The sequence below is a fragment of the Canis lupus genome, chromosome 2 (genome assembly GCF_011100685.1).
Source record: "Canis lupus familiaris isolate Mischka breed German Shepherd chromosome 2, alternate assembly UU_Cfam_GSD_1.0, whole genome shotgun sequence".
Classification (NCBI taxonomy): domain Eukaryota; kingdom Metazoa; phylum Chordata; class Mammalia; order Carnivora; family Canidae; genus Canis; species Canis lupus.
In genome coordinates, this window is record NC_049223.1 from 75,718,834 (window position 1) to 75,737,231 (window position 18,398).

Sequence of the window (18,398 nt, forward strand, 5' to 3'; positions counted from 1 at the left end):
CCCTCTGAGCTGAGACTTCACCTCTATTAACAGCCACAGGATTCACACTTGGTCCTAATTGGTGCTAACTGAAGTTATGTGGAGCACAAGGTGTCCTGGAGCTGACATGCACTGAGATAAGCTGGGCCGACATGCAAATGCCACACTGGAAAAGTCTCAGAGAACAAAAACTATGTCAACACACCTGAGGACCTCCCAGAATAAGGGCAGGATGGAAAAATAAGAAGCCCAAGGCATTGCCTTTCCCTCAAAGATGAGTTTCAGGTGGGAGTAGAGAAAGAGTGAAGTGAAATTCACAGCTATTAATAAGAACACAATCTCATCTTCATTCTTTCGCAGAGTAACAGTGTTTTTATGGCACCGATTAAGTTCAGAGTTGAATGCCTAAAGCTCTGAGACTATGAGTGACTGAGGTACCAGGTCTGGCTCATTACTGTGTAGGAAGAGAGATCGCAAAACAGATCATCAAGCTGCAAGACCACATACCTAAACCCTGCTGTGCTCCTGCCTACTGACACCATCAGTTAGCAGACACAAATTCCTTTGCTATTGCTTAATTCAGTACTAACCTTAACTGCATCTGCAATTTTACTGCTGAATTCACAGTAGTAGCAAGAAGGAAAAAAGCATATCTATCTAAGGCAAGCATGTCTAAAGCAAGCATCTCTTGCCAGAATAAACTGGGCATTAACAAGTTAATGGGATTCAAAACATGGAATTTCACTTTACAGCCAACCTAAAATGGTAACAAGAAGACAGCATTAAAGAAAAGTTCTAATAAACACTAAGGCCAAGGAGGAGTGATGTTTTACAATCAGAGGTAACTTGTGGGCGAGATCATCACAATAAGACTCTACCTCTCATTTGAAATGCCTTAGTTTTTTTCCCTTTGCAACTGAATAGACAACTTTTAAAGCACTTGTCTCTGCCCCTTCACTGAGGAGTCACACAAGTAACTCTACTAGATGAGCCATGGTGTGGCAAAAGAATATGGCAAAAAGTACAATCTGCAATCAAAAGAAGAAAGGGAATGTACCACAACTCTCTTTTGGAACCGTAAATATGACCCCATAAGTGACCGAATCAGAAATTCTAAAGCATCAAATTCCAAAAGGCCAAGAATGGGAGCCATCAGGAAATCTTTATGAATTAGAGAATCCCCTTTGGCCTAACAAATATAGATCTCTGAGAATCTTCTAGTTTATGCTGAGAAGTAAGGCAGAGAATCAGACTTTGGATGCTTGGTGCCCCTTATATAGATGAGTGGTACCTAAGACCTGGTGGATCAAACACATCTTACCTACACATTCAACTCCCTGGCCAAAAGAAGGAGCTCTTGGTGACACCCTACATTGTTCTGATTACACAGCTATCAGAGCTGATGGAAGAAACCCTCTTGTCAGGAATTTCATTTACCTTGTATCAGTTGCTCAAGGATGTGATGGCTCATATTCAGAGCAGCTCAAAGCAACGCTGAAATTTTGCTCAGCGTGATTCCTGCAATGATGTTACCAAAGACAGTTCTAGAAACTCTAAATTTGGTGCTTCTTTTAAAAAGGAAATAATTACATTTTTAACACAAAATCTGTATAGTTATGAGATCTTAACTGATCCCAGATGCAATGTGCATGACTAGTTTTCATGGAGTACAAAATAGTGATATTTCTATGTGTGGCTTCAAAAATGCCAAGCAAGAGGATGCTATAGAAGCAAGAGGGACCAGATCACATGTGCCTCTGCAATAGGGCAGAATGTGCCAATACGCAAGTGTGCAAATGGTACAGATTAAAGCTCTTCCAGTGTGAACTGGATGGCTTGCTTCAGACAAGCTTTAATCTCTTTAGCTAGGGTGACAGTCACATAGGGAAGTTCATTCTGGAAAAGTATGCAGCACTCAGGCTCAGTAACTGGGGTCCAGGGTGTGTGGTAGAGAAACATTTAAAGGGACACTGTCAAGGTTAGAGGGACCAAATTTGACCTTTTGTTTCTTCCCTCTGTTTGCTGAGCAGCCCGCTTGATTCATAACACTTTCCCCTTTAGTCCACCCACCCCACCCCCACAAAAAACCTTTTTACATGCGCTTTCAATGACAAAAACTCAAATGGCACCAGCCCAACATATAGGCGCAACTCTACAACAACAAACCAGTGTGAATGTATGATGGAGAGGATCTTTGGAAGGGAAAGATCGAAGTTTCAAGCTTTTAATGGGTTATTGTAAACAGTGAAGAAAATGATTTGAAAAATTATATAAAAAAAATACCTTGACAGTGTCCTTTTAACCAGTGCAGCAGAGAGAGAAATAAACTGTAAATAACAGCCCAACAGCCACGTCAAGTTTAGTTTTGTATGACAGCAGTAAAATCAAGGCTTTAAACACACAGCATGACAGAAGCATTCTGTTAGCTCAGAAGCTGCAACCACCAGAGAAACAAGGAACAGACTGTATAGAGACCAAAATGGGAAAGTCAAGGCACAGAAATGGGCAAAAGAAAGGCAGTTTGGTGGGGTGGGGTGGGTGTGAGGGTGATAAAGGGAGATGGTGTCAGAAAGCAGTGAGGAATAAATCAAAATTCAATGAAAGAGAAAAGGAAAGACACAAAACAGTAAAACAAGAACAACAAAATCAAACAAACAAAAACCAAACCAAAAAGATGACTGTCTCATTTGATGGACAGCAGGATGACAGACTGCATCTCTGGTCCACTGACTGGGTCCACTGCTCTAACTGGAGACTCCACTTTCCAGAATACAAGAGACAGCACTTAGGCCCCATCCATTTTCCACCTAGTTTAGCAATTTTAGGACTGTTGCCAGAGAGACCAGGGATAGCTTTGAAAGCTGCATTTTCCCATTAACTTTAGGATTCCACTTTGAAATTAAAGAAATATTTGGAAAATAGCAAATACCTGTCCATTAGGAAACCAACACTGACTGGGAAAAAACCAAAATATATTTTTGATATATTTAAATCTTGACTCTATTTCTAAAATTAAGCTAAGTCAGATATGTTCCATTTCACATATTCAGACAATGAAAAGAACTTTAGCAACTGACTACCCCCTGAGCACCTCTTAAGTATTTGTTTTAGGTCACTGCTCTTGCCTTGGTGAGAACCCTTGAACTCTGTTAGGTCCACAAATTATGGAAAGGAGCTGAAATATTGGCAATCTTTAAACACAAGTCACAATAATTTTCAGGTTACCTGACCATTCTATTCAGCTTCTTAAACTGCATCCTGAGAAAGGAACTCAGCAAATGACTGCAAGGGGCTAAGCACCATACCATGTTTGATGGCAGCTGGATTTCTATGACAACATATCGAGAACATAACAGTAAACTAAGAAGGTAAAGTATCTTTGATAATTGTTCTCTAGCAAAGATTCAAACAAAATGGATATCACTTTGAAACAGACTTTTTTTGAAACAGACTTTTTTTGAAACAGCTTTTGATTACAATTTTGCAAACCCATTTACTTCTCTATGAAAGGCTCCAAACAGTTCCTTCAAACTAAGAATCTGGTGTGTCTCACTGCTTTAAATAGGTACAATCTTGACTGCTATGGTCCTGCAGAGATTATATGGAATATCCCTGAGCATGGCTTGAGGAAGAGCCGACTGAGTATCTAGCCTATGCAGAATAAATCTAGTGAGAGCCAAGTGGCTTTCTGGACAGGGTCCTAATCCTGCAAGAAGTCATCTCACGAAGGACAGCTCTCCTCAGTTCTACTTCTGGTTGCATTCTATCATCACAAACCCTTTAGATCTTCAAAACACTGTCCATTTCTCTTGCTTCCAGTATGCATAAGCTCTCTAGCAGGAGAGCAAGATGGAGTTAGGTACAGCTAGGTCCTGGGCATCCAAAGTTCAGAGATTTAGCCAGAGAAATCTTCAGGAAAGAATAACACAATGAAAAACGGCTGTAATGGCTAAACCTGGCCAACAGAGGCTACAGTAAATCTGTCTCTCCCATTCCCATGTACTTTTAAAATTATGATAAAATGAAAGATCTGGATTAGGACCTTCTGTAATACCTGGTAGAAAAATTTACATCTGGGGACATCTGGGTGGCTCAGCGGTTAAGTGCCTGCCTTTGGCCCAGGGCGTGATCCTGGGGTCCTGGGATCGAGTCCCACATTGGGATCCTTGCATGGAGCCTACTTCTCTATGTCTTCGCCTCTCTCTCTCTCACTATCTCTCATGAATAAATAAAATCTTAAAAAAAAAAAAAAAAAAAAGAGAAAGAAACTGTTTAAAAAAAAGAAAAAGAAAAAAGAAAAATTAACATCTCCAAGTCACTATTCAGATTCCCAAATAGCTAAAAGAAATGAGGTATGGCCATTCTCCGTAAAGGACAACACGTATATTATCCTTAATACAAATAAAATTTATTTATTCTATAAATGGAGACAGTTGTCATAAGAAACTTTTAGGGGATGTAAATAATGGGTTTCTCTAAAGCAGTAACTAAGCTGCGTGGAGAAGGCACACTAACATGTCTAAGGAGTTCACTTGTAGTTTCTAGCACACAGTAGAGGTGCTCTGTAAATTCTTATGTAATGAGTAAATAAGGTTTGGAAAAGCAAAGTCAATATTATAAAACTATATTTGAAAGGAAAGTAACTATTTTGCAACTTTAGGAACATTAAAGGCAGGCACGAAATTTTTACATTTATAAAAAAACAGGATTAGAAGATTTTAAGAGGTAGAGAAAAACCACCTTTTAAAATAGCAATCTGGGGGTGCCTGGGGTGGCTCAGTAGGTTAAGTGTCTGCATTCAGCTTGTCATGATCTCAGGGTCCTGGGATCAAAACCCCCAACCCCTCCCCAATGCATCAGGCTCCCTGCTCAGCAGGGACTCTACTTTTTCCCTCTGCCTGCCACCTCCCCACCCGCCCTGTCACTCACGTTTTCTCTCAAATAAAATAAAATAAAATAAAATAAAATAAAATAAAAACTAACGAAAACTGTTTCCACAAAGGAATAGGAAAACTAAAATGCCAACAGGCTTGTGTCAAATGTATAACTAACCTAAGCATCACTCTATATGAATGCAAGTGAAAACTTGCTGAATTGTGGTAGGTACAGAGAATAACCAAATTAATGGCCTTCATAAGAGACCTGGCAATCCTTATCTTTCAAGTGTATCTTTCTTCCTCACAACAGCTGAGTCATTCCAAAGAAGAAAATCAAGATCTGTTTCTCCAAGTAGTTACTGAGTCTTTGGGCCTCATCTGGTAAAAACAAAACACAACACCCAAATGCCTCCCCCCAATGGAAACCAGAGATTTTTTAATCCAAAATGCTTAGTAGTGAAGTAATTTGATTAAGATGCTGTTTCATTACTCAAGAAAGCCAAAACAAACTAGAATTTAAAGCTCTTGAATTACTAGTTGGTGTACAGGAGATACATAGAAAACATTCAGTTATATTTCCCGTTTCCCCACCAATCCATGTTTCAGTCTCCTCACTGGTGACTCCTGAAATATGAATTATGCTATTTCTCAACGATCTCCATGTTCTTTTAAAGCTGATTACAGCATAGTTCAGAGTATAACTCCATCATCAGTCAATCTGAGGGCAGCTGCTGTATTAGCTCTGTTTTTATGGGTTTGGAAGATACTTCTACTTATAGGGACATCCTATATTAGAATCAAAGAAGAAAGGCCTTGTTCTAGTCATCTGGAGCCATAAAATTAAGGCTTCTGTCAAAAACACAGAGGCTCAACATCCTAGCTGCCAATGCAAGACCAGAGAGAATAAAGAAGTGAACTCTTTCAGAGATTCTTGTGATTGTTATAATAACAATATAACAAATTAACAGAATAAAAACCACTTGCTATGTGATTTTTGTTGTATAGAAGCAAAATGATAGGTTTGGTGATAGGTCCTTAAGACAGTATTACAAATGATATTTGTCACTCTGAGTTAATTGCTTTGTGCAGGATTAGGGAATTAATTTCTAGATACTAACAACAGAACCATCAAATCATCCTCTTTTGCACTGAGACTGTCCACAAATAGAGAAGACAGTTCCATTTCATTCAAAAGTTTACTGAAGAAAAATCAATGGCTAAGTGAATGTCCACTGGGGGTGGGGTGGAGTGGAGTGGGGGCCTTGTTGCCTCCTTTAGAGTAACTATTAAAAGAAAGTTCCTGGAGATGGACACTCAGCTGATGCAATCACACTTATTCCAGTCCCCATCTTCCTTCAGGTATCAGCCAGACATAGCAGAACAAGTATAGGCATACCTCAGAGATACTGCAGGCTTGGTTCCAGACCACCGTAATAATAAAGTGAGTCAAATCAATTTTTCTGTTTCCCGGTGCATATAAAAGTTATGTTTACACTATACTGTAGTTAGCCTAAGTGTGCAATAGCATTATGTCTAAAAAACAATGTACATACCTTAAAGTAGAATACTTCATTGCTAAAACAAATGCTATCATTGAAGCTCTCAGTAAGTTGTAATCAATGATCACATATTACCATAATTTTGAAAAAGTCTTGAAATATTGTGAGAATTACAAAAATGCGACATGGAGACACAAAGTGAGCAAATGCTGTTGGAAAAATGGTGCCAACAGACTTGCTCTATGCAGGGCTGCCACAAATTTTCCATTTGTATGAAAGGGGGGGGGGGCAATATCTGGGAAATGCAATAAAGCAAAGCACAATATGCCTGTAAGGGAATTTGGTATGGAATACCAGGCAATATATCCTATGCTCTACAACTTATTGATTAGAACGACCCTAGGCAAATACCTTGTCTGAGCTTCAGATTCTTCCCCTGAAAAATGAAAGAATGAAAGCAACTGACCTACTTACTCCTTAGGTTTCTGAAGTCAAGAAATATATTTGTAATTAAAAACAAAATTAATGGAACTAAAAGCTCTTAGTTCTTTTCCTACAAGCCAAAAGCCAATCTACTGGTTAACAGTTGTCCATTTCTACTCTGAGGTAGACTATCAGCTACACCAAATACAAAAAACATTAACATGACTTCTTATGTTTGATTAACTTAAGGCAAGCAGAACTTAAAGCTGTAAACAATTTTCTCCTAAATTTGAGAGTGCTTGAAGAATCCTCCTTAACTACTTGGCTACTGCACCAAATACAAACAAAATGACTTAGAGAAATCCTTTTGTAAGATCAGAATTGTATGACAACTATAAATTTCCCTTGGAAAAATATTCCTGCATAAAAAATGCTGAAAACCACACACCAGTTTAACAGAGGTTTACTAAAATGCTACTCAAAGGGCTGATCCTAGTGAGATTAGGAGTTTATGCCAGATGGTAACTGAAGCACCACTTTTTTCATTGGGTAAGTCTTGCTACCACCCCTCACCCCTGCTTCCCCTAAATCATCATTTGAACAGTGTGTTAACGATGTAGTTTATTTTACATTCTGGCATAAGCTACATATTTATCTCATCCCATACTGGTAACCAACAGTTAGTTCATGAATTAGCAGCTGGTTGCAGGCCATACTTGAGGGGAATGCTGGGATACTATGTGGAAGCAAAGGTTTTAAAAAATGTGTTAAAGTTCCTCTAATACCAAGAAAGGAAGAGACAATTTCTTTGGATATTTCTACTAGAAAAAACTCCTTTTACTGTTAGAAAGACTAAATAAACCTGATCTAAATTCAGAGAAGTCTAAAGAAAAAAGCAGTGTCTCAATGATCAGTGATAATCTTTGGTCTGGATTCCATGACTTCTTGAGGACTAATGTAGTATCTATCTACCTAAAACACTGATCTGGTCACGTCACTTCTGCTTTCAACCCTCAGAAGTCCCAACCTACAAATCAGCCTAGTAAAACAACATCCTTCATCCTCATCTTCAGTTTTCTATTTTAGCCCTAATAATATAATTCCAGCCTCCTTCAAAGACTTCTTAGACTTAAACCTTCCTCCACAACCACATTAAGTCCTAAGCTATCTTCACAAATGCTTTCCCTCTAAATCTCTCCCTACTCTTGCCCCTCCCACTTTCAGAGACTTAGACTCTCACTCTCTTCCCCTCCCCACTGACTCTTCCATAGCAATTTATCCTTTTATCTAACCCCTGGCAAATCTGCCTTGTGTTACTGGTATATGTATGAGCAGTATGTTTGTGGTTGGCGTGTACTTGGGGGGCAAATGGGAGTGTCACAGATTTTAATATCTGATTTTAATTTTAATTCCTATAATTCCTGATGTTCTTGGGTTCGTAAGATAGCCAGAGTCCCTATAATTTAAGACCCTTGAGTGCAGGGAATACATACTCAATGTAGAGAACAATGCCTAGATTTTGGCAAATATTTAGTAAATATTTCCTGATTGTGATTTGCTTTAAAATACTCCAGACCAAAAAAAATCTATTGAATAGATGCAATAAGACTAGAATAAATGAAAGTCCATTATTATACTATTCTTTCTACTTTTGTATAGGTTTAAAATTTTCCATAATAAAAAGTTGGGAAAAAAATTATCTGTGCACAAACCCCACTAGACTGTGGGGTCTTATATAGCAGGGACTGTCTTATTCATCTCTATAGCCTTTAGAGATCTTTGCAGAGTAACAAGTTTATTGAATTGTTAAGAGCTCTACTTTCCTCCTTTTTCTCTTGCTCATTCTAGTTTGTTTATCCTGCCAGAAAGTGGTCCTGCCCTCCACCCACCCCAAAATAAGCCCTGGAGGAATCTGAATCCAGAATGGTGAGGATGGGAGAGCCAAGCATTCCTTTATGTCTGTCTTCTTTTGATACAAACCAAACAAAGCCTCTTGAGTAAATTCAAGAGTTGGGATCTTACCACTTTGAGCAACAACAGCTGAACTGCCATTTATATAGTGAATCTTCCTCAAAATATAAAGATGATAACATGCTTATATCCTAAGAATGGTAAACTTCCTCATTCCTGATAGGGGAGGGCTGGTAAAATCTGAATATGAACTTTTGAATTTCACCCATCCCCCAAAATTAGAACTGACTTGCATGGTCTAAGCCTCTCAACATGGTTGTTGTTAAACTACTCTTACTCTCTCATAGCAAATATCACTTCCATGTTACTGCCTACTAAACATGGGGAAGCTCCTATGCCCCTGGTCAACAAATACTTTAATCTACCTAAACATCTGAGTTCAATATCACCATTTGGCCATTAGTTCATTAAAATCTTGAACCTACACACACAAAACTGAAGTCATAAAGAGCACACAGAGCTAAAGCACATGATGGGAGGCACAATACAAAGAAATGAATCAGGTGTCAATTTCACAGGTCTCTTAGAGTAGGTGGCCACAGCCAAATAAAAAAATTAACTGTCTAGCTAGCCTTCATTAAATGTCTAAGGATGAATGCCTGAATAGGCAATGTAAATTTGCATATATGCAATAATCATCCCATCCTATATTATAGCTCACAATTAAGGAACAAACAGAATGTCACATAATTTCTACCTTCAGTTCATACTGACATGTGGGTATATTCATCCACACATTTACCCCAAATTGTTGTTTCAACTGACCCAGAGAAATTTTGAAAAGTTCTGTTTGTCCTCAACTTACAGCTTGTCCATTGGCTTCATAAAGTGGACACTTTTGCTTGATCTTGGCCAGTTCCATATTTACTTGTTTGCTGACCACAGCCATGGGATTCCCTCCTAAAAAAAAACTCAAACTATTAAATTCAACATATCTATGAAAAGAGAAAACATCAAAGCAAAAATATTTTTACTCAAAATTTAAAATACTCCAAGTTTAGGATATGTGAATTATAGATCAAAAAACTGCCCAAACTAAAATAATAAGTAATATACAAAATATGTAAGATAAGCATAAAGAGCCAAAAAATTACCTATAACCAAACCCCATGTGTTAGTTAACATTTTGTTACAGTTCCTTCTAGATTTCATGTGCATAAAATCATAGATCATACACATACACACGCACAGAGATCACAATGCATATATTCTTGTGTAATCTTTTTTCAACTTAGCAATAAACTGGCCATAATTTCATGTTAGTATAAAGCTACAAAATATTTAGGGGCTGTATAGTTCTCCTTGTGTAACAATTTAATCTCCAGAACCATGGGTTCTAACATTTTGCTATGCCATATTTCAAAAGCTGCAGGGGCATCTAGGTGGCTCAGTTGGTTAAGTGTCAGAACCTTGGTTTTGGCTCAGGTCATGATCTCCAGGTCGAGATCAAGCCTCACGGGCAGCCCTGGTGACTCAGAGGTTTAGCACCGCCTTCAGCCCAGGGTGTGATCCTAGAGACCCAGGTCCCACATCAGGCTCCCTGCATGGAGACTGCTTCTCCCTCTGCCTGTCTCTGCCTCTCTCTCTCTCTCTGCGTCTCTATGAATAAAGAAATAAAATATTAAAAAAAAAAAAAAGAGAGAGAGAGATCAAGCCCTGCAATGGGCTCTGTGCTCAGCGCAGAGTCGGCTTGATATTCTCTCCCTCCTTTCTGTCCCTCCTCCTTGCATGTGTATGTGTGCTCATTCACATACTCTCTCAAATAGACAAAAAAATGTTTAAACAAGCAAAAACTAAATAAATTAAAAAGGAAAAAAAAAAGCTCCAAACAACATGGTCCACTTGTCTATTACGATAATTTCCTAGAACTGAATGTGCTAGGTCAAAACATATGTACCATTTAAATTTTGCACATACTAATGTATCTTTCCAGGAAGACTATCTGTCAATTCACCTATTGCTAACAGTAAGAACAGTATCTTAAACCAAAATGTTTTAAAACCACATTTATGGGTTTTTAAACAAAAAGCTTTAAAACATAAGCTTAATCATGAATCTCAGACCTTGTATAACAGCATAAAACTAAGGACTACTGGGGAATCCCTGGGTGGCTCAGTGGTTTAGAGCCTGTCTTCAGCCCAGAGCATGATTCTGGAGTCCCGGGATCGAGTCCCGCATCAGGCTCCTTGTATGGAGCCTGCTTCTCCCTCTGCCTCTTGCTCTCTCTGTGTCATTCATAAATAATAAATAAGTAAGTAAGTAAGTAAGTAAGTAAATAAATAAATAAAATCTTTAAAAACAAAAAACAAAAACAAACTAAGGACTACTTACCAAGACCTGTCACTACCATAGCACCAAGATCAGCTACATAGTTTCCTTTGCGAAATGTAGCAACTCGTCCACCAACTCGATCCTGTTTTTCAGAAATTAAATGGTTGAAATCATCAATTCTATTTTAACCATAAGAACCCGGCATGGTATACCATCCTAGGCCTCTGTCTCTTATAATTGAAAAAAAACAAAACAAAATAAAACAAACATATAGTTGAGTATACATGGCTTGCAGCATGGGCACTATTTGAATGAGTGGTAGGTAAGGAATGATAGGATATGAAACAATTTGACAGCCAGAGACATATTCAGCCATTGGTACTATTACCTCTCTACCCAGCTGTCTCTAATACCATTTACTGTTTAGGCTGAGCAAGGGCCACTCACACAGAAAATATCTGTTCACAAACTGCAACACTAAATGCCACCTTTCTACTACCAGTTCTGACTCTTGGCCCCCAACCCCAAAGTCCATTGTGATGACCGAGGACTTCTCAGACCAATGGTTTACTAGTGCAGCCCTACGTCCTGGCGCAGAATGTCTACTGAACATAAACTTCTGACAATCTCTCTCATTCCTCAATAGACCCAAGTTTATCTCTGCTGACTAGGGATTTTCAAGTATGGGGGGAAAATTACTGAGCTGTAGTGACACTTTAATCATGGATATTATGAGAATACTCTGTAACCTGAAATTAAACAAAAGCAAAACAAAGCAAAACAAATTCTTGTATACTAGATTAAAACTCTGCACGGGTAGGGATCATAATGATCCCATTATTCATTACTATATTGCCAGTACACAGGACAAGAGGGCACACAAATGTTTCCTAAATTATCTATAAAACATCATTTTTACAAGACTATATTAAAAATTATTTTGATTTTTCCATACTTTATTTTAAAAGAATATTTTTTAAAATTAACAATTTATAAAAAGTAACTTAGATATACTACACAAAACATTTTGAAAGCTTCTATAAAATTTTAGATCGTTTAGGTAACCTGAGAAGTGTTTTTTTGTTTTTTAGATGGTATGAGTCCACAGAGGCCTGTAAGCCACTGGAAGATAACTGTCAAAAATCACTCAAGAGGGAATCCCTGGGTGGCTCAGTGGTTAAGTGCCTGCCTTCGGCCCAGGGCGTGATCCTGGAGACCCGGGATCAAGTCCCACATCAGGCTCCCTGCATTGAGCCTGCTTCTCCCTCTGCCTGTGTCTCTGCCTCTCTCTCTCTCTCTCTCATGAATAAATAAAATCTTTAAAAAAATCACTCACGAAAATAATTTGAAGAGTAGCATCTTAACATGATGTTCTTTTCCCCCCTACTCTGTGCCATCATCCCTTTCCTCCTTCAACTTCCATTTCTCTTTCTAGGACTGACGATAAGGGAACCAACATATCTTGGCTACATCAGACACAGAGTCGGCTGCTGCCTGAGATGCTCTCCTTTTCTTTTACTATCAAGTAAGGAATACAATCCACTCTGCTCCACCACTAAAAATAACTGCCACCTGCAAGTATGTCGATGAAAGTCCAAAATTTGAAAAGTTAACTATAAGAAACAATGACCCAAAAATATCCATCAAAAGGCTATATAGATCATTTGCATACTCTAAATACTCACTGAGCACCTTTCAAAGCTTCACTGTCAAAATTGCTTTATCCAATATAAATAGCATAATCTAAAATACTCTGAGTAGTATACAAATCTGTTTGGTTTAGTTCAAGTTGTAGGATTCATTAATTTGCAAGATAATTTCTTACTGTATTGATAAATATCTATTTCCATTAGGTGAGGCTTTCTGAATGCAAAATAAAATTCTTACCCTGGCTTCCAGTAGTGTGACATCCATTCCGAAACTTTGTAATTGACGAGCTGCTGCCAAGCCTGAGACCCCAGAGCCTATAATAATAACCTTCCCTGTCTTTTTAGCTAAAAAGAAAAAAAATGAATAAAAATTACAAAATTTTGTTGCAGATATAAGAGTCTGTTTTACCATTTTCTAAATCATGAAAACCTCTAGGTTCTCAACATGTCACAATGTCTTACAAGGTAAACAGTTCACTCATTTTCAAAATAGAGAAACTATCTGAATACAAATTAGCAAGTACCTGAAATTTACACACTTTAATTCAGTGTTAAAAATTTATAAATGAAATCCTTTAAGATCTACTTTCTCATTATACTGCAGTCATGTGACAGGTTAACTTATTATGAATAGCATTTACCTCACAATTATACTAGGACAATATGACAGCCAAATTATTCTTAAAGTCATCTTTAAGCTCTACTTCTGGAGTCTTTACTATTCCTTTTTGAAGACTTATTAAAGCATCAAAGATAAATTAATTAAAACAAACAAATGTGTTAATTCTCAAAATATCCCTGACTCCTAGGTTCTTGGCAGTATAAAGAACAGGCCACTGAAAGAAAACCTCAAATCTGCTTTCATAATGGACTTCTTTCCTTTTTAACAAATTTTGTTTTCTGATTTTTCTTATACTGGAAATTCAATATCTTTTACTAAAGTACACTTATCAAACCAGCAATTACAGGCAATGCATATTTATGAAGAGATTTTACTTTAAACTTGACCTATAATAAACTTGGGAATATCTGACTCCAAATTTAGACTTAGGAATCAAAATAAAATGCTAAAATCTCCTGGAAATAAAAGAGAGTCTAGAACTGTAACTTAAAACCATAAAGTCTATTGGTCAGGTCCTTACTTGGTAGGGGTTTTATCCTCTTATAGATGCCAAAGTTGATCAGACCATGACGCTCTAAATAACTGTGAACTCGGTGGACTAGCACAGTATCACCTACAGGATAAATGAATTTTAAAACATGTTCATATTTTTAGCAGTTTAAACAGAAAGCTCTTTAACTCTTCTATTTATCCATCATAAAGTTATTCTATACATATTTTCCATAAGCTACAAGATCATGTGACTCCTTTAGAAAAGTGATTCCTGGGATGCCTGGGTGGCTCAATGGTTGAGTGTCTGCCTTCAGCCCAGGGTGTGATCCCGGAATCCCAGGATCGAGTCCCACATTGGGATTCTTGCATAGAGCCTGCTTCTCCCTCTGCCTATGTCTTTGTCTCTGTTATCTCTCATCAATCAATCTATATCTATCTATCTTAAAAAAAAAAGAAAAAAGAAAAAAGAAAAGTGATTCCTAGAACTATTGGTCTGTGGTGTAATCCAAAATGCATATCACATAATTTGGAATTTTTAATAATGACATGCTGTTATAGAAGACATAAAGGATAAAACTAACCCTTTTTGGGCAGCTCAGCGGTTTAGCGCTGCCTCAGCGCAGGGCCTGATCCTGGAGACCTGGGATTCAGTCCCACGTCAGGAGCCCTGCATGGAGCCTGCTTCTCCCTCTGCCTATCCTCTGCCTCTCCCCCTCTCTCTGTGTCTCTATGAATAAATAAATAAAAATCTTAAAAAAAAAAAAAAAAAACTAAACTAACCCCTTTTAAAAGTAGTATTATACTCAGTTACTTTGGAAAAAACTTTTCAAGACTTTGTGGGTGGTAAATGGAAAATGAGAAAGCCAGCCAGCCAATCAAATGTCAACAAAGTACTCTAAGGATTAAAGTTGGAACATAGTCCTGGTGAAATGATTAGCAATCTCTTAAACTCACAATTTAAAAACCAAGAAAATAATAGACACATAATAGTTTTCTACAAGGCTTATTTTTGCATAACACAAGGTAAAATAAGATGGAAATATGAATTGAAAAAATTCATTATCAATGAACCATGAACCAAAATTAATCCCACTGATAACACTACTTACTGTTGTAAGGTGCCTCTAATTGTTGGAGAGTGGCCTCAAAGGTCAGCTGAATCTTTGGATTATCCAACCACAACTGCAACTGTATTTAAATGGAAATTTTATTATACGAGTAGACATAGACCACTTGACCACTTTAAAATATCTTTTCAACTCTAAGGCCTCAAATATAGGCTTTCCTTTCATTGAGACAGAGGGTTATATTCTTGACAAACTGATGAAACACAAAACGATGTCAAATGAGTAAATTACTGAAGAAGCTGGAAGATATTTAGCCTAAAAACAAAAAAACAAAAAACCTAGTAACTTGCGAGTATCATACAGCTGGTAGGGACCAATTAGGATTTAAACTGGGTTACATGACTCCAGAGATACAGACTAGATAAAATCCACAGAATCAAATGATCAAATTAGATATGTAGATGTGGTAGGGGAGGGCAGAGGTGCCAAGGATAACTCCAGTTTTTGTCTTGCACAACTAAATGAGTTGGTATGCTAGTCCCTAAATGAGGGTCAATGAAAGAAGAGGTGAGTTTAGTTTCAAGACAACCAAGAAAAGATACAAGATTGGCATCTAGATACAGAGCTAAGGGTCTGAGGAGAGTTAAGGTCTGCAGCCATTTGCCTATGGGTGATAACTGAAGCCAATGTGCAGAAGAGGCCTTCTAGGGGGGAAAAGACAGTATGGGGAGGGAGAGACTGTAAGGAGTCTTAAGGAACTCCAGTCAGTTCACATAATGGCCTGTTTTTTTATTTTTATTTTTTTTATAATGGCCTATTTTTAAAGCTAAGCATACAAAGCAATCAGAGAAGACAAAGACCAGGGAGACAGGAGAAAAACCAGAATACTGTGTTAAGCTAAGGGAGTTCTATGTTTAAGAAGAAAATAATAGTTAATTATTTCAAATACTGATGAAAAAGCAGTAAGATAAGGAATGAAAAATATTATGGTACAATCAATAAGCTCAAACACAAATGCTCTTTAAATGGAACAGGCAGGGGGATCCCTGGGTGGCTCAGCAGTTTAACGCCTGCCTTGGCCCAGGGCGGGATCCTGGAGTCCCAGGATCAAGTCCCGCGTCAGGCTCCTGGCATGGAGCCTGCTTCTCCCTCTGCCTGTGTGTGTCTCTGCCTCTCTCCCTCTTTATGTCTATCATGAATGAATGAATGAATGAATGAATGAATGAATAAATAAATGGAACGACCAACTACCACCATATTTAAGTCTTAGCTGAAAATTAATTGCTCCAAAGACAAGTTTCAACAAAGAAATGTGGCGATGTGTAAATAAACCCAATTACAAAGAGACATAGCCAAATTCATAACCATCCTCTACTTTTCTTGCTGGTCACTGATAAGGCAAAATGCACTTCCTCAAGTATACACTGGGCCCAAGCTCCTCACCCCTCAACACAAGCCTTCTTCCTCTATCCATCCTATTAAAAAAAAAAAAAAAAAAAGGCTTGGGTCACAGTTTTTAAGCTCAATAATCCTAAAGTTGTTGTGGTTTCAAAATCTGTAAACAAAGGAACTGATACAACTCTTGTAAGAGAACGCTTTATGTTCAGTTACACAGTCAGAAGCGCAGAACTCTAACCTGGGCCAGTCCTTCCTTCCCCAAATCACAGAATAGAAATCACAGGAAGAGATCACTGTAAAGAGTGAAATTCAAGTAAAGAGTGAAAACTTCCCTCAGATGAAATAAAAAAATGATGACCTTATCTTAAAAAAGAATCCATTTTAAAAATGAATTAAGGGCAGCCCCAGTGGCTCAGCAGTTTAGTGCTGCCTTCGGCCCAGGGTGTGATCCTGCAGTCCCGGGATCAAGTCCCACGCTTCTCCCTCTGCCTCTATCTTTCTCTCTCTCTCTCTCATGAATAAATAAAATCTTAAAAAAAAAAAAGAATTAATTTTAAGTGATCTCTACATCAAATGTTGGGCTTTGAACTCAAGATCCTGAGATCAAGAGTCATATGCTCTACTGACTAAGCCAGCCAGATGTCCCCTAAAAACTCCATTTAAATCAAATGTTGACATGCTACACACAGAAGTTGATTTTAAGACAAGTGTCAGAAATCCACATTAAGAATTTTCTATTTACAGGATGCCTGGGTGGCTCAGAGGTTGAGCCTCTCTCTGCCTTCGGCTCAGGGCATGATCCTGGAGTTCCAGGATGAAGTCCTGCATCAAGCTCCCTGCATGGAGCCTGCTTCTCCCTCTCCCTGTGTGTCTGCCTCTCCCTCTGTGTGTCTCTCATGAATAAATAAATAAAATCTTAAAAAAAAAAAAAAAAAGAAATACAAACATTATAAAAAAATGTTCCATTTACTTTTTAAAAACTTACCCTGATTTTTTCTTCATATGCTCAAAAATCCCTTTATTCTGTACTATGAAAACCCAGTATAATCCACCAATCACTCTAGCTAAATAACATTTAACTAAATTCAGCAGAGGTTTTGCAATCTAACAGCCAAAATAAAGAAGTTAGTGGTAGCTAAAAAAGCAGACATGCTAAAATGACATTTCTGAGCTATATTCAAAGCAGCTGAAATTACAACATAAATTTCTTTTACTTTGTATCACCCTAGAGCACAAGGAATATGTTCTGAAGAGTACCTTGCCCTCCTCTATGGCTAAAAAATTTCTTATGAGGGGATCAGAAAGGCTCAGCAGGTTAGTGCCTGCCTTTGGCCCAGGGCGTGATCCTGGAGTCCTAGGATTGAGTCCCATATTGGGCTCCCTGCATGGAGCCTGCTTCTCCCTCTCGAATAAATAAATAAAATCTTTAAAAAAATGAATAAATAAAAAATGTCTGATGAATAAAGGCCATGAAAGAAAAATTCACAGAAGAAAAAAATAAATAAATAAAAGAAAAATTCACAAAAGAAATACAAATGACTAATAAATGTGAAAAAAAGTCAGTCTAAGTAAGAAATGTTAAAGAAATGAAAAACTCTTAGTCTAAATAGCAGTACAGATTATCATTGTTTTAATAACCAAAGCAGGAGCAGAGAAATAGAGTTGCTGACTGATTCAGTCTCTCTGAGAAGCCATCTGACTATATATATGTAACAAAACCCCAAAACTGTTCCTATTTTTTGACAAGGTAATTCTCCTTCTAGAACGCTGTTATAAGGAAATAACAACGAGAGATAGAGTCAAGAATGTATACAGCTGGGCAGCCCAGGTGGCTCAGCGGTTTAGCACCGCCTTCGGTCCAGGCCGTGATCCTGGAGACCCAAGATCGAGTGCCACGTCAGCCTCCCTGCATGGACCCTGCTTTTCCCTCTGCCTATGTCTCTACCCCTCTCTCTCTGTGTCTCTCATGAATAAATAAATAAAATCTTAAAAAAAAAAAAGTATAAAGCTGTTCACAGCTTAATAAAGCACAAATGGACATTTAAATGCCTAATTTACAGTATGACCCAACCAACAGACAAAATATTATGCAGACATCAAAATCAAGCATTTAGCCAGAGGAGGAGGTTGAAGCAGACAAGTAGAACAGA

At 37.9% G+C, this 18,398-nt stretch overlaps 1 protein-coding gene across 3 annotated transcripts in view; it reads right to left on the reverse strand.

The window, feature by feature from the left end:
- Positions 1–18,398, reverse strand: part of KDM1A (lysine demethylase 1A) — a 61,706-nt gene that overhangs the window by 12,939 nt on the left and 30,369 nt on the right. For 2 of the 3 annotated variants that reach the window (XM_038531655.1, XM_038531654.1), the window contains 5 exons: positions 14,893–14,971; positions 13,812–13,904; positions 12,908–13,014; positions 11,081–11,162; positions 9,555–9,649 (listed from right to left, as the gene is read on the reverse strand). In XM_038531655.1, coding sequence (XP_038387583.1) covers positions 9,555–9,649; positions 11,081–11,162; positions 12,908–13,014; positions 13,812–13,904; positions 14,893–14,971 — 456 coding nt within the window. Of the gene's footprint in view, positions 1–2,262; positions 2,275–9,554; positions 9,650–11,080; positions 11,163–12,907; positions 13,015–13,811; positions 13,905–14,892; positions 14,972–18,398 lie in introns of all 3 variants that reach the window. The other variant, XM_038531653.1, reaches the window with a different exon arrangement.